General features: G+C 41.0%; 2 protein-coding genes across 3 annotated transcripts in view; one reads left to right on the forward strand and one right to left on the reverse strand.

The window, feature by feature from the left end:
- Window positions 1-5,362, reverse strand: part of ESYT2 (extended synaptotagmin 2) — a 60,263-nt gene extending 54,901 nt beyond the window's left edge. Inside the window, exon 1 of one of the 2 annotated variants that reach the window (XM_015811486.2) lies at window positions 5,096-5,362. In XM_015811486.2, coding sequence (XP_015666972.2) covers window positions 5,096-5,344 — 249 coding nt within the window. In that variant the 5' untranslated portion in view covers window positions 5,345-5,362. The remainder of the gene's footprint in view (window positions 1-5,095) is intronic. The other variant, XM_029283248.1, reaches the window with a different exon arrangement.
- Window positions 5,363-9,733: 4,371 nt separating this feature from the next.
- The window catches only part of WDR60 (WD repeat domain 60), a 31,278-nt gene continuing 26,348 nt past the window's right edge, over window positions 9,734-14,663 (forward strand). Inside the window, exons 1-3 of the mRNA XM_015811487.1 lie at window positions 9,734-9,853; window positions 11,664-11,717; window positions 13,792-14,242. Coding sequence (XP_015666973.1) covers window positions 9,839-9,853; window positions 11,664-11,717; window positions 13,792-14,242 — 520 coding nt within the window. The 5' untranslated portion in view covers window positions 9,734-9,838. The remainder of the gene's footprint in view (window positions 9,854-11,663; window positions 11,718-13,791; window positions 14,243-14,663) is intronic.

Raw genomic sequence — 14,663 nt, forward strand, 5'->3', positions numbered from 1 at the left:
GGACTTTCTTAGCTTTTTTTTTTCCTTAAAAACATTTCACTTCTTATCCAAGAACTGAAGAAGCTTCTTGGATGAGAAGCTAAACTTTTTCAAGAAAAAAAACACTAAGAAAGTTCAGTTACGTTTTGGATAGCACCTTCGGGACACAGAACTGAATGGGCTCCAGAGGGAATGGGGGGATTTCCCAGGGGCTTTGCCACATAATCATGGTCACATCCTGGAACCATAAACCAACTGAGGCTTTGGACAGGATCAAGCTGTGCAGCTTCTCATGACTCATTGCTCCCAATAATCCCTCTGGTTTTCAGAGAAGCTGCGGGTTCTCAAAAGGACTGAGAGACACTGCTTAGAACACCACTGGAGGAAAACGAGGGATGAAGCTGATTGGACATGGCTTAGAGCAGACATGTGAAACACAAGGCCCGGGGGCCGGATGTGGCCCGCAAAGTGGTTTCATGTGGCCCACGAAGCCATCCTGGAAACAGTGAGGGAACGGCCCCTACTGCCTTGGCCCTGGCCCAGGCTGGCCAGGAGCCAATGTACAATTTTGTGGTGGCCATCTATGCTGAAAGGCATTCAGTCTTAGCTCCACAAGACCGTCTGGAACCAGCGAGGAACCAGCCCCTGCCATGTCGGCCCCACCCCCTGGGTGCATGCTAGGGAGGTGTCACCCTTTGTGAGGAATGAAAAAATGCACCATCGCCTGGAAGTGGCCAGCAAATGGCCCTCACCTACTTCACATATCCGGCTTGATGGGCTCTGCCCTGGTCCCACCCCTTTCTGCCAGAGATCCTCAGATCTGTCCCACTCCTGCCCAGGCCCCCACAGGCACCCTTGACGCGAATGATGTAGAGCTGACCACACCCACCCAGTAGGCTACACCCACTCCACCCATGCCCACCCAGTAGGCCACGCCCACCCTGGCCACACACCCCCCCCGAGGGCAACCGCAATGCTGATGCGTCCCTCAATGAAATTGAGTTTGATACCCCTGGCTTAGAGCTACTATTAAGGCCTACCTTGTGGCAATAAGAGCAGTGAAACACCATTATTTATCCACTCTGATTGCGTACAGGTCAGTTCTTCTTCAGAGCCATGTAGCTGTGGAACACCTGACAGAATAGCTCAGATTCGTTCCCAGTTGGAACCCATGTGTAGTGCAGGTCCATGTGAGATGCCTGGGGAAAACACCTACCCAGTTACTGGGAACAGTTTGGTCCTATTGGACCTGATGAAGGGAAGAGTCTTCAGTACTATCAGTGCAACCACCTGTCAATTATATCCTTGTTCTTCCTGGTTGGTGAAAGCCTCCAGGACAGTGGCAGTCAGGTGAGTTCAAGCAGTGATAAATTCTTCACTACAGGAGGAGACATTTTCAGGATCTTTTCCCCCCTCCTTAAAAAAAAATCTGTTTACCCCTTCTGTCTGGACAAGTTCTATACTGTTTCCCATCTTTCCCTTTTTAACCAGATTTCATGCCCAGTTATGGGACAGAAACAGCATTGGTCACACTTGCAGACAATCTCTAGTGGAAGTGAGATGAGAGTAGTGCATCCATCCTTACTCTCCTTGACCTTTCAGTAGCTTTGATACCATTGACCATAGTATCCTTTTGAGTCAACTGCAAGGTTTGGGGCTGGGCAACCGTCTTGCACTGTTTTGGTTCTCTTCTCCAAGACCAGTACCAATCAGTACTAATAGAGAGTGAGAGGTCCAGTGGACAGATGCTCCTTTGTTGTGTGCAGCAGGGCACAACACTCTCCTACTCCTTCTGAACACTTACATGAAGCCCCATGGGATGAAGTGCTGTCAGTATGCTGGTGATACTCAAGTTTACATTTCCATCCTGGGTTAACTACCCCCCCAGACAGACCCATGAGGAATCTGGGGGATCTCATGCACTTGCAACTCCTGCTCAATGAGCAGATGGCAGCTGTGCCTAGGAGAGCCTTTGCACAACTTGTTGTGCCCTTTCCTGTGCTCAGTTATTCAAACTCTGATCATTTCAGGCTGGGACTAATGCAATGTGCTCTATATGGGGTTAATCTTGAAGAGTATCCAGAAACTTCAGCTGGTGCAGAATGCAGCTGCACAGACAAATCTTCAGGCCCTACGGTGGCCCATATTACACCACTGTTCCACAAGCTGCCCTAACTGCTAGTTTGCTTTTGGGCCCAATTCAAGGTGTTGGCTATCACCTTTAAAGCCCTGCATGGCATGGAGCCAGGCTATCTGAGAAGCCAGCTCATCCCAATGGGATTAGACTCCTCCACCTTCACCAGCAGAAGGGGCATGCTATGGACCCCGTCAGCCAAGGCATTTCAGCTGGTGGAGTCCAGAAGAAGAGCCTTCTCTTCTGTGGGCCCCACCCTCTGGAATATCATGTCCTCAGAGGTGAGATCCGCCCCCACTCTTTTGGTCTTCCAAAAGGCCTTGAAGACATAGCTGTGCCAACTAGCACAGGGCCCCAATGGAGATGTGGCACTTTGGAAGTGGGTAGTCCTCGACTTATTCATTCAGTTTATTTAGTAACCATTCAAACTTACAATGACACTGAAAAAAAGTGATTTATGACCATTTTTCTACACTTACAACCACTGCAGCATCGTCATGGTCATGTGGTCAAAATTCGGATGCTTGGCAACTAGTTTGTATTTATGATGGTTGCAGGTCATGTGATCACCTTAGGCAACCTTCTAACAAGCAAAATCAGTGGGAAAGCCAGATACACTTAACTGTGGCAAGAAAGGTTGTCAAATGGGATTAAATTCACTTAACAAATGTCTCATTTAACAAAAGAAATTTTGGGCTCAATTGTGGTCATAAATCAAGAACTACCTGTAAGTAACACCCTGCTTCCTTCCTATCTTCCGTTTGCTCCCTCCCTCGCCATCCTGTCTAGTTTTATTTTAAATGAATTTTAAATGTATGATCCTTATTGTTTTAATGTTTTAATTTTAATTTACTGTAAGCCATCTAGAGTAGTCTCTGGAGAAAGGGTGGTATATAAGTCTAATAAATAAATAATAAATAAAATCCATGGTTTATGTTTGATTTTTCTTAGAAAGCTTTTTGTGAGGTATAGGTATAGAGACCAGACCTCAGATCAAGGAGAATACGAACCACTCATAAAATTCTAATATTGAAAAAGAAAAAAGACTAGCTTTGTTCTACTTCCAAATAAATAAACACAATGAAAGCAAAAACATGACTCAGCTCTTAAAACAACCTCATCCGATCAGAGCTCTGGAACCAATTTTGAAGTGACACGAGGACCTCTTATGGAGGGGCTATGATCACTATTGTTCTCAACCAGAACTGCTAACCAAATATTTTTATTTCCCTCTCTTTATACACATGTAAAATATAAAACATGAATATCTATCCAAAGCTAGCCAGACACTCCTTCTTTACAGAGATAATCTGCTGCTACTTATCACATTTTGAATCTATCTTGTTCATATCTTTTTTTGACAAGATGTGTTTCAAAGAGAAAGTAGCTGTTCTTAACATTAGAATTTTGTCTCATTGGGCTTCACTTAGAGAATTTCATTAGTTCACTATGACTGAACATTTTTTTTAAAAAAAAAAGCATGCTGCCCCTAACTGTAAACAATTCCCAACCCTTTAATGAGAGATAGCATGAACAAACCCATTTGTCATACTGAAGTTGTATTAATCTTTTATAATCTTTTAATATTTAAAAAAAGCAAAAGCAGTTCTTGAACTTTTTCTTACACAATAAAATTCCTAGTGACTGTTTGGGAAGACACACCCACTAATTACTCACATTTCATGCAGATACTAAAAGAAGGAAGAAAGGAAGAGTCCTCTCATCTGGAATAAAAACAGTTATTCAGAAATCTTATGAAGCTCGTGCTAATATGCAGATAAACAGCCAGGTAGCTGAGATCAAACAGATGCCATCCAAAGAATGTGGTGCATTTAAAAATAACGTCCATTTCCTTTCTCCACAACTTCAGAGTCAACATCTCTTTGGCATGGTTGGCTAACAGGGCAAAGTTTTCACATTATTCATGCATTTATTTATTCAATTTATGTAGCCCATCTCAGCTAACTGATTCTGGGTGGCTTACAACTGTATACTATATGGTGTGTAGATAAATCTCAAGATCCCAAGACAAATTTCACATCCTATGACACATATCAGGCAATAGTTCAAGGGCGCCTTAGTGCTCTTAAGGGACTCAAAAGAAATAACATTTTGTATTTGATCTGTAAACAATAAGATAACCAGAGGAAACATTATTTATCAGGAAGGAAATAGATACTGCCAAAAGCATGAGTAACAGCACATGGTGTGACCCTCATTTCTAAATGCAATCAAATATATCATAGTGGGTCAGGGCCCTGCACTATTTCAATCACCTAAATGGTTGTTTTATAGACATAAGAGAAAAAGAATACATAAATCCATTTCCCCTTACATCTCATAAAATAATGAAACTCCAGACGCACCTAGCTATTTGTCCAGAAAACTCCGAACCACCCAACCCAACCTGGTTTCTATCCACAGGGGTTTGAAACAGTTGGTGACAGCAAAGACTTTTTCAGAGAGACAGATTCATTTCCATAAAAGCAGGGCGGTGGATCAGCTTAACTCCAACCAGCTTTTCCTAATTGCAAACCTTCCAGACACGTTGAACTTCGACTGCCATAATTTTCAACCCCCAGGAAATAAGTTCCAACACATGTAGGAATTCAATAGGTGGGGAAAGACTGCAACTTTCACCCTCTTTGCATGACCACCCAACAACCCCCACCAGCCTGTTGAAGCCAGCCGAAGGAAAAGCGTGGCTGTATCTGCACCGAGGCTGTTCTGCTGGGTCAGCCGAACCACGTTTTAGCCAATCAACCCGACTTTTTGGGTTTGAGGCTCAAACTGGGCTGGGTTTTCTATGGCCCGACCCCAACCATCCCCGAAGTGGCTAGGGGGAGCAGACGCCGGGGTAGCCCTCCAGGATCGCTCAAACCCGGATCCACTTTCTCTCGGGGAAGCCGGTCACTCCCCACAGACAAGCCGCAGGGAACCGGAGAAAGCCAGCCGCTGGAGCAGCAGCCCCCCTTCACTCACCCAGGCGGGAAGGTCTCCCGTGGAGACGGTGAGTCGCACCGCCCGCTCCTCGTCTTGCAGAAAGGCGAGAGCCCGGCCCAGGCGGGAGCTCTTTCCGCCCCGGTGCCGCTGCACCCAGAAGAGGCATAACAAGGCGGCCAGGACCCAGCTGAAGCTCAGCCCCAGATAGCCCAGCAGGTAGATGGGAAAGACCAGCGCGAAACTCCGTGCGAACTGCGACAACAGCCCCGGCAAATCGACGCTGAGCATCGACGGTGGCGACGGAGGCAGCTCCGAATCGCCCTCGGGCCCTCCCGGGCTGGCCCCAGGGGCCGGGGGCGGCTGAGCCCCTGCGCCACTCATACTCTCCGCGGGGCTACGGTCCCTTCCTGTGGAGCGGCTGCCGCTGAGGCGCTGGCGGAGGACGGGAAGCGAGGGAGGGCGCGGACGGGGCTGGCGGAGGCGTCTCCACGCATCTCCCTCCTTCCCTCCCAGCTCCCGCCTCGCAGTTGCTGAGGGACAACCACGGCCGAATCCCGCCCCTCCTTCGGGTACGCGCTTCCGGGTTCTGAGGGAGGCGGAGCTGACGGGCTCGGAGTGAACCATTCACGAGGGAGAGGGGAGGCTGGGGCTACCAAGGTTAGAGGGGGGAACTGACACGTAGAATTTCTCTCTAGGACGATCGGGACGGTAGGCATTTCTCCCTGGGACAGTTTCCTCCCGCCTTTCCCTAAGCAGCCTGTGCGTTATGTAAGTTTATTTGCACTGGCATTAGATTGTTTCTCAACACGGCCATTCTCTTGGGTCAGCCCAGTGTTTTTCAAACTTGGCAACTTTTAAGAAGTGTAGATTTGACTGGTGAATTCTGGGGGTTGAAGTCCACACACCTTAAATTTTCCAGGTTTGAAACTCATTGGCCCAGCCCTTGCCTATATCGTACCCACCACTGCGGGGGCATATGCATCCATTGTGAAGTTTAAAAAAAGTAGATTCTCATCCACCACATATTTGTTTAAAATATAATGTAATTCGTTTGGAGATTATCATTTTAATTGGAATGTCTAAAAGTAATGCAAGATCTATTTTTCTCTCAGAACAACCGCCTTATAAAGGAGATTGTTTATTATACCTATCTTCATTATATTTATCTATCTCTCAAATTTTTGCACCGCCCATCTCACATAAGTGACTATGGGTAGTTTACAAACAAAATAAAACAATATAAAACATAATTAAATGCACACTTAAAAACAGAACACAGTTAAAATTTACAAATTAAAAGTGAAAAATGAACGTTTAAAAGATTAGGCTGAGAAGGAACAACTGGCCCCAAATCACTGAGCTTTTATGAATGCAACTAGTAAGTGCGTCTCCTGGTGGTTCTTATTATTCCCTGTCATAACCTCTTGGCTTGCTAATATTTCTGTCCAATATGGGGGTTTCCTAGCTATAATTGCATAATAAATTTATTAATTAAGCTGATTTTCTGCTTTCAGGGGATGCAGCAAAAGAATCCACACAATATGATAGGCTAAAATGTAACTGATTACTATGTGCTTCACAACACAGTGTGAACCTGCAACAAGTGGCAGAATTATCAATTTTTGCCTAATCTCAGAAAGATAAGCAATAACTGGTTGCACGGGAGATAAGGCTTTGGCAAATCAGTTCAATGTTATTTCCAAGAAATATGATTAGTAGAAATGCTTGCTTACAAGAAAGTCAATTCAATTTGAGGAACACTTTATTCTTGAAGGGTTGCATGAGCCAATCATTGTTGGCTGTAAGCAGTGTTGTTTTTAATTAGTTTGGGGTACAAAGCCAATCAGTTTAGTTTACACTATTAAATTTGTTCTTCTCCAGCTATTCTGATTTATATCACAAACTATGATAAATAAACTGTGACTTAAAAGAAAGCAAATTCACACATTATTTGAACACCCACCCACCCTGATATCTTAAGACTATTATTCCCAGATCTGCCAGCAAGCAAATATTTTCCACATATTTGGAGGGGACCAGCTGAGGAAAATTGGATTCAAAATATTCAGAAAGGCTTAATGAATCCCCAGATAAATGGTTATCTAATTAATTAATGTATCCTTTATTCCATTGTGGATCTGCATACAAATTACATTTTTCAACTTATTTTTATTCATGTTAATCCTTGGGTTTTACTTAGAACAATTCTCTTCCCTGGAGGTTTATAATACCAAATAATTAATTTGATGCAGGGGAATAAATTTACAAACTAATTAATTTGTAATTTATATGGCAAAAAAGTCACATAATGGATGTATGAAGTTTATAGTGTATTACACTGTTTTTAATACCACTATCTAGATTTAAATAATCTCTTAGTAGCTGTGTTAACATTAATTTAAAAACAGATAAAAAGGCACATGTATTCATAAAGCAAAATAAAAATGCTCTTGGTCAGCAATTGCTTTATTGATGTCATGGATGAATTCAACAACACACTGTCAAGTTTTATTTAACTGTTGGCAGGATTCTCACAAAACAAAATCTATACAAATGCATTGTAAAACAAAGTAATAACTGCAAGTAAATAAAAATAGTGAAAATGGGATTATGTTTTTAGAACTAGCCTAGGCATTTAGTTTGCTCCAAGTGAAGAAATTAAAACTCAGATTATTGAATCAATATTTTTTCTGTCACAATCTTACATAACTAGCAATAGCATAGCACAGTGGTGGCGAACCTATGGCACGTGTGCCAGAGGTGGCACTCAGAGCCCTCTCTGTGGGCACGCACGCCATTGCCCCAGCAGAGTTCACCAGAATAGCGAGCATGTGGCGTTTGGAAGTGATGGGGCAGGAAGTGAGCAAGCAAGCTGAATTGGCCCCCTGGGGATCCCCCAGAGATGGCGAGGGACTGGTCCCCGCCAGCCTGGTCCTAGCCCGTCCACCCCAGCCATGCCCACCCAGTCTGACGTGACCACCACAGCTGTGACCACCACAGCTATGCCCACCCAGTGGCCATGCCCCCCCACTGTCCCTGAGAGCACCACAATGCTGATGCGACCCTGGCACTTTGCAATAAATAAGTGGGTTTTGGGTTGAATTTTGGGCACTCGGTCTCTAAAAGGTTCACCATCACTGGCATAGCACTTAGACTTATATACTGCTTCATGGTGCTTTACAGCCTTCTCTAAGCAGTTTACAGAGTCAACATATTGTGCCCAACAATCTGTGTCCTCATTTTACTGACCTCAGAAGGATGGAAGCCTGAATTAACCTTCAGCCAGTCAGGATCAAACTCCTGGCAGTGAGTAGAGTCAGCCTGCAAGACAGCATTCAAACCACTGTGCCACAATGGCTACTAATTTTAGCATTCACCACACGACTTTTTAAAAATAGTTAAATATCATGACTTGTAAAACCAAATATTTCTTTCCTTTGCAATATGACAATCCATTGTTCCCATTATAATGGAATTTTTAACCCTCCTGTATCAGTTCAGACAGCTGTATTTGAATCCACTATCTCATAAGTACTTGCTACAGGATGTCTCCATCTTTTACCCTTGCGATTGTGATTAACAATGTTTTTGTGCACAAAATGTAAACAATATTTTCAGCAAAAAAAACTGTCAGGGAATCAGATGTAAGGAATGTATCAGACTGCAGCCCCTCCCCAACCCCTTGTTTTATGAAATGCAAAATCTGGGGCTCACAATGATGGACTGATTATGTGCCTTCAAGTTGCTTTTGACTCTTTGTGTTCTCATAGTTCTCTTCTCCCACGTTCTTAGCATACCCAAGACCACTGTCCATCCATCTTCCTTGCTGCTGGTATTGTCTTTTCTTCCATCTTTCCCATCAATATAGATTTGGGACCATGTAATGTGTCCAAAATTTCAGTCTAATAATTTGCATCTTAAGTGAGAATTCTGAACTGATTTGTTTTATGAAGTCACTTTGTGAGTAAGGTGGACCGTTTATTAGTTGTCCTAGTTAAAGTTATGGGATTATTATACACAAAATTATTCAAACGTGAACTGATAATAAGGTTGCTTCTGTACCATACAGTAGGTTAAAAAGTGGTTTGTTATTTTTGGACTTTTTGGATTCTTTTCAAGATAATTATTTATTCTCTGGACTAGATTTTAATGATGCAAAATCCATTAAATCAATGGGTTAGCACTTAAGCAAGTTCCAATTGAATTGATTTCAGTGTTTATAACAGTAATATACTAAATTTGGAGTTGGAACCAAACTTCTGAAACTGGGAAATTACACCCGAGAGACTTATGAAAGAAGCTCTTTTTGTAGACATTAACGGACAGTGATAAAAGAGTCCTACAGTTAAGAGTAAACACTATATTCAAACTGCATATTTGATATGATTATTTTGTCCAAATATATATATGAAAAAAGCCTTATTGCTATAAGCGCCAGAAGGATCCATTTTTTCCCCCCCGAATAACTATCAGAGCATTCCTTTTCGGATTTTTAGCAATTTCTCTTCAAACTCCAAAAACCATCTAGAGAGAGTTACTACTTCATTTCCCGGAATCCTTTGCGGTCGACGGCCTCGTTTGTCCCCCTCTTGCTCATTCCATTGGCTCCCAGGATCGACTCGACCTATCGGCTATGATCTTGCTTTGACCTACTTGTTGCCAGGCAAAACTGCAACAGGGTTGCCTAGGTTTCCTAACGCAGCCGCGGCCTGCAGTTTTCCGAGTCCGAAGCCTCGCAGTAGGCACCGGCTATGCTACGACCCGCGACCGTGAAGGGCTGCGATGGAAGGCGATAAGGTGAGCGGCAATTCTTATGCAAACACGGTAAAGGAGGCGGCGGAGGAAAGGGAGGGCCTGTTCTTTGCAGCTTGCTCGGGAAGGGCTCCATTTGCGGTGCCTGGCCTGGGGAGAGGAAGCTGGCCGACTTTTGTCCGCAGGCTGGGCAAAGCTAAACCAAAATCAACATTGCTGTCCCGCGGCGCATCTCTTGCACGTAATACTAGCGGGATCCACGCATTACTCCCACCGTGATTCACTTGTTACCAGATGGGAGTATCGTGTGAATCTGCCCTAAGACCTCTGCTGAACCGTGAATCCTAATCTATAGCCGGTGAATTCAGCCTCTCTTGGTTTATTTGATAAAATATAGTTAAGCATACCGTGGCTTAGCATAATGCGTGAACTAGTTCTTTGTCAAGGTGCATAGACGTATCTGGAATTAAGCCAGATAGACGTAGCAGAATTTATTTCTGAGCAAGTATGAATGGGATATGGCTGCATGTAATCTGTTCACATCACTGCCAAACTTACAGGTAGTTGGCTTTACACCACTCATTTAATGACTGTTCAAATTTACAATGGCACTGAAAAAGGTGATTTATGACCATTTTTCACACTTACGACAATTGGAGCATTGCCCATGGTCGTGATCAAAATTCAGAAGTTTGGCAATTGTTTTGTATTTATGACAGTTGCATTGTCCTGGGGTCATGTGATCACATTTATGACCTGACAAGCAAAGTCAATGTGGAAACCAGATTCACTTAACTACTATGTTACCAACTTAACAATTGCTGTGATTCAATTAACAACTGTGGTAAGAAAATTTTGAGTTTAATTGTAGTCATAAATTGAGGACTACCTCAATACCTTACCTTAATATGGTAAATGAATTTAGGAAGTCTAGAAGGCTGTGTTTTGGAAAACATCTTTTTTTGCTTAAGAAAGTCTACCTTCCTTTTTCATCATATAAGCAAACCCACAGTATTTGTTTACAGTAGTGTTCTCAAACTTGGCAACTAAGATGTGTAGACTTCCACTCCCATAATTCCCCAGCATGTGCTGATTTGGGAATTCTGGGAGTTTAAGTCCACAGGGCGGCATATAAATTATGAAAATAAAATAAAATAAATAAATAAATAAAATTATAGCTGCCAAGTGATTTATACATACTATAAACACTGATTTATAGTATGTCCACTATACCCAATCAATTGTGATCTATTCAAAAGTTCATAATTTAGTGTTAAGTGCAGTTCAGTATATCATAGATTCAAAAGTAGATTTCACTGAGATGGCTTTCCTAGATAGGTAATAATATGATAATGATAAGATGCCAATTTTTGATTCCAGCTAGACTCTTCTAAAGCATTCTAAGGTACTTCCTTCTTAATAGTATACAGTAATGGTTTCCTGTTTTTACCCATGCAATACCATCAGCCAAGGAGTGCTGGTGGTCAGCCACTGAAGAGAGCCTTTTTTTGCCATGGCACCTTCCATCAAATTTTTCTGAGAGTGAACTTTGTTTTGAACTTCCCAGTCCTTCAAAATTCAAAAATTGCATGTTCCGAAGCACCTTTTGGAGAATGAATAGAAAATGCTGTACCCATGCTATAAACTATTTAATAAAATGGCTCTATAACAATCTATTGTATTGAGGTCTCATTCTCTTCAGCCTAAGTAAATTCCTTGGCTTTTCCATGTTTCTGTCACTTGGATGCTGATAGCAAAAATTAAAAGGAAATTGAACTGTTGTTATAGTTTCGGGAACTGTTAATCTACTCTCCAAGTGAGGCACATATTTTCTTTTCTTTTTTTTCCTTTTTAGAAAAGAACTAAAGATGACACTTGGAAATCAGATGAACTAAAAAAGCATCTTAAGGTGAACAATAATTCTACCTTAACTTTTTATTAACTACTTGGTAGAAAATACATTAAAAAAAATGAGGCATGCCCAAGAGCTTGGATGTCATAAGAGGATTTACTTCCTTGTTTCTATGAATATCAGATTTTTGTGTCAGGTTACAAATTTCTTTTGAAAGATCATGAGTATGTAAATCTATTTGAAATTAATATATTATTTGCGTATATTTGCTATTTAATGCTTCTTTATAACTTCAGGAGTCAAGACTACTTTGAGGGCAGCAAAAATAAAAGAGTAATAAATTAACAATATGAGTATGATGTTAATACCTAAACATTTTAAAAACAGTTTATTTTGACTTTCTGAAAAAATCTGAATTGAAAATGATATTCAATATTATTTATTTGAGAATAGATATATTTAGAATATAACAGAGTGCTAGGAATGGCAGAGAAGGCCTGCCCTCACTTTGAGCAATCCTGAGGTCAACATATATACCAAATCATGATTTGCTTGACCATGGTTTGTTAAGTAAATATATGCTTTAGTGATTTATGTGAACTCAGCTAGTGTACATGTGAGTGAATGTATATATGAGTTATGTCCCACCCACTTTGTGTGATTCCAAAGAGCTGTGAACTTTTCAACTATTAATCAATATACTAATTGCTGTGTGAGAAGTGAAAGGAAGGATGAATACAAAATCCTAGTCTTCTCAGAGCTTAATTCCTAAGAGCAATCCATAATTTAGTACATTATATCTCAAAATGTAAGTATATCAGTCATTACTTTCTCACATGTATGCTGGAAGCATAAATATTAATGTACTAAATTGCTTATTGAGAGGTTACAGTATTTCGGAAAACGTCATTATCATTATTCCTTGTCATTATTTTACAGTAGATATGCAGAACCTGACTCTGCTCCCCAGATCCCAGGAAATATCTAAAAGTTGTTTTAAATGATATATTTTAACATAATAAAAAGGAAGAGTATTAAATATATTATGAACAAGAAAACTTATTAAATATATTTAAATTTTAATTGCTTTTAAATCTAAATAAATTAAAATGAGGCTTAATTTCATTATCCTGACTTGGTCCACTTCTTTTTTCACTTTCAGGCCAGAGAAAACCAAGTGTGTTTCTTGGCCCTGAAAAACTAAAAGTGTTTTTCATTATCTTTGTGCATTTCTCCTGTAGTTGTGCCCAACCAAACTTTTTACTGTGTTGATCTTGACTCGGAGGTACAGGAACTTCTCAACATAGGACCAGTCATTTAACTGTTGTTCAAAGTTATGATGAACTTAACTAGAAAATACTTATAATCCATCCTCAAAATTATGACTGGTACACCCCCTTAGTCACATGATCCTATTTCAGGTGCTTGACAACTGGCTCACATTTACAATGGTTGCAGCATTCTCTGGTCATATGGATACAATATCCAACATTTTTTTTTGCAAATTTCTGGAAAAAAATACCCATCAGGAGAATGGGTTCGCATAATGACCATGTGCCTCGCTTAACTATTACTGTGACTCACTTTATAAGTTGTAAAAATGGGTGTAAAATCAAGTTTGGTCACATAGTGCCTCAGCTTATGACTGCAATAACTTCATGATCACAAGAAATTACAGCTGAAATTCTGGGTTGCATTGTAGTTGTACGTCAAGGGCTATCTTTACTAGAATTATATACTCCTAATTGTCTACAGCAGACATGTCAAACTTCTGATGTCACATGACGTCGCGCGACGTATCGGGACTGTTTTGCCATTGTCGGCAATGGGGTGGGCACGGTTTCCGCGTGATGTGTCCAGGCCAGCAGTTTGACACCCCTGGTCTACAACATCTAAAAAAATAGTGCCCAATAAATCAGTCTTTGTTATATCTACTTCAGAACTTGTGTAAGAAGAGGAAAATTATAGGGATATCCATGCTATTTCCTATCACAATTGCCATATAGATAAGGATTGCCATTTTTAACGCAATGATTATAGAGTTTTCTTGTTTGCAGATGTCTTTCAGAATAGAGAAAATATACAACTTCATTGACTAAAACTGTTGCATAAAAATATTTGCCTTTTTCAGGTAACTCGATCCAATAGTCAGTCTGAAGACAAGAGGCATCATCAGAGAAAACCACGAGACAGAGGCAGAAATGATGATGATGATCATGACGGCCACAAAGTGGCTTCACAGAAGGATCCAGAGAAGGACAGAGTTAAATTAAAAGAAAAAGTAGGAGAAAGAACAAGATTTAAATCAAGTGAAAGGCACAGAGAGGAAAGAAGAGACAAAGGAAGAGAGAAAGATCAACCTAGAGAACAAGAGAGAGAAATTAAAGTAAATCATGAAAAAGATGCCAAAGAAGAAAAATATATCTCTGGAAGAAGTGGTGAAAGGCACAGTGGTAAAGAGAGGGACAGGAAACCTAAGAAAGATGAACCCAACCAAACATTACCACGAAATAGTGTAGAGACTTATAGGGAAAGGGATAAAGATCATGAGAGGAGGAGGAGGAGAAGCAGGGATTACACTGGTGAGTGGGTTTGCTTATGTGCTTATTTTACAATGATCTGACTCTTCCTATTTTGTAAATGAAAATGAATTGGGGGCCCTTTCAGTCAATTATCTATTTTCTTGTCATCAAAAGTTGTTTTTCGATAGTAGACTAAAAAGATGAAGAGTTAGTAGCCTGATGCTTTCCAGATGTTTACACTACAAAACCCAACATCTCTTACAATTGATTATGCTGCTTGGAATTAATATGGGGGGGGGGGAGTGTAAAAATGCATTTGAAGGACCTCATGTTGCCAGTCCTAAAATAGAGAAAGTTGTCAAAAAGTTAGATATTTTTAGGTATCTCTTTTTTGAACAAACTTCAGGTACTTCTTGGGAAGTTATAATTTACATCTTATCTATCAAATACAGTAGAGTGTGTAAGGTTCAAGGCAATCTTC

The sequence above is a fragment of the Protobothrops mucrosquamatus genome, unplaced genomic scaffold (assembly GCF_001527695.2).
Source record: "Protobothrops mucrosquamatus isolate PMUCROS unplaced genomic scaffold, P.Mucros_1.0 scaffold42, whole genome shotgun sequence".
Classification (NCBI taxonomy): Eukaryota; Metazoa; Chordata; class Lepidosauria; order Squamata; family Viperidae; genus Protobothrops; species Protobothrops mucrosquamatus.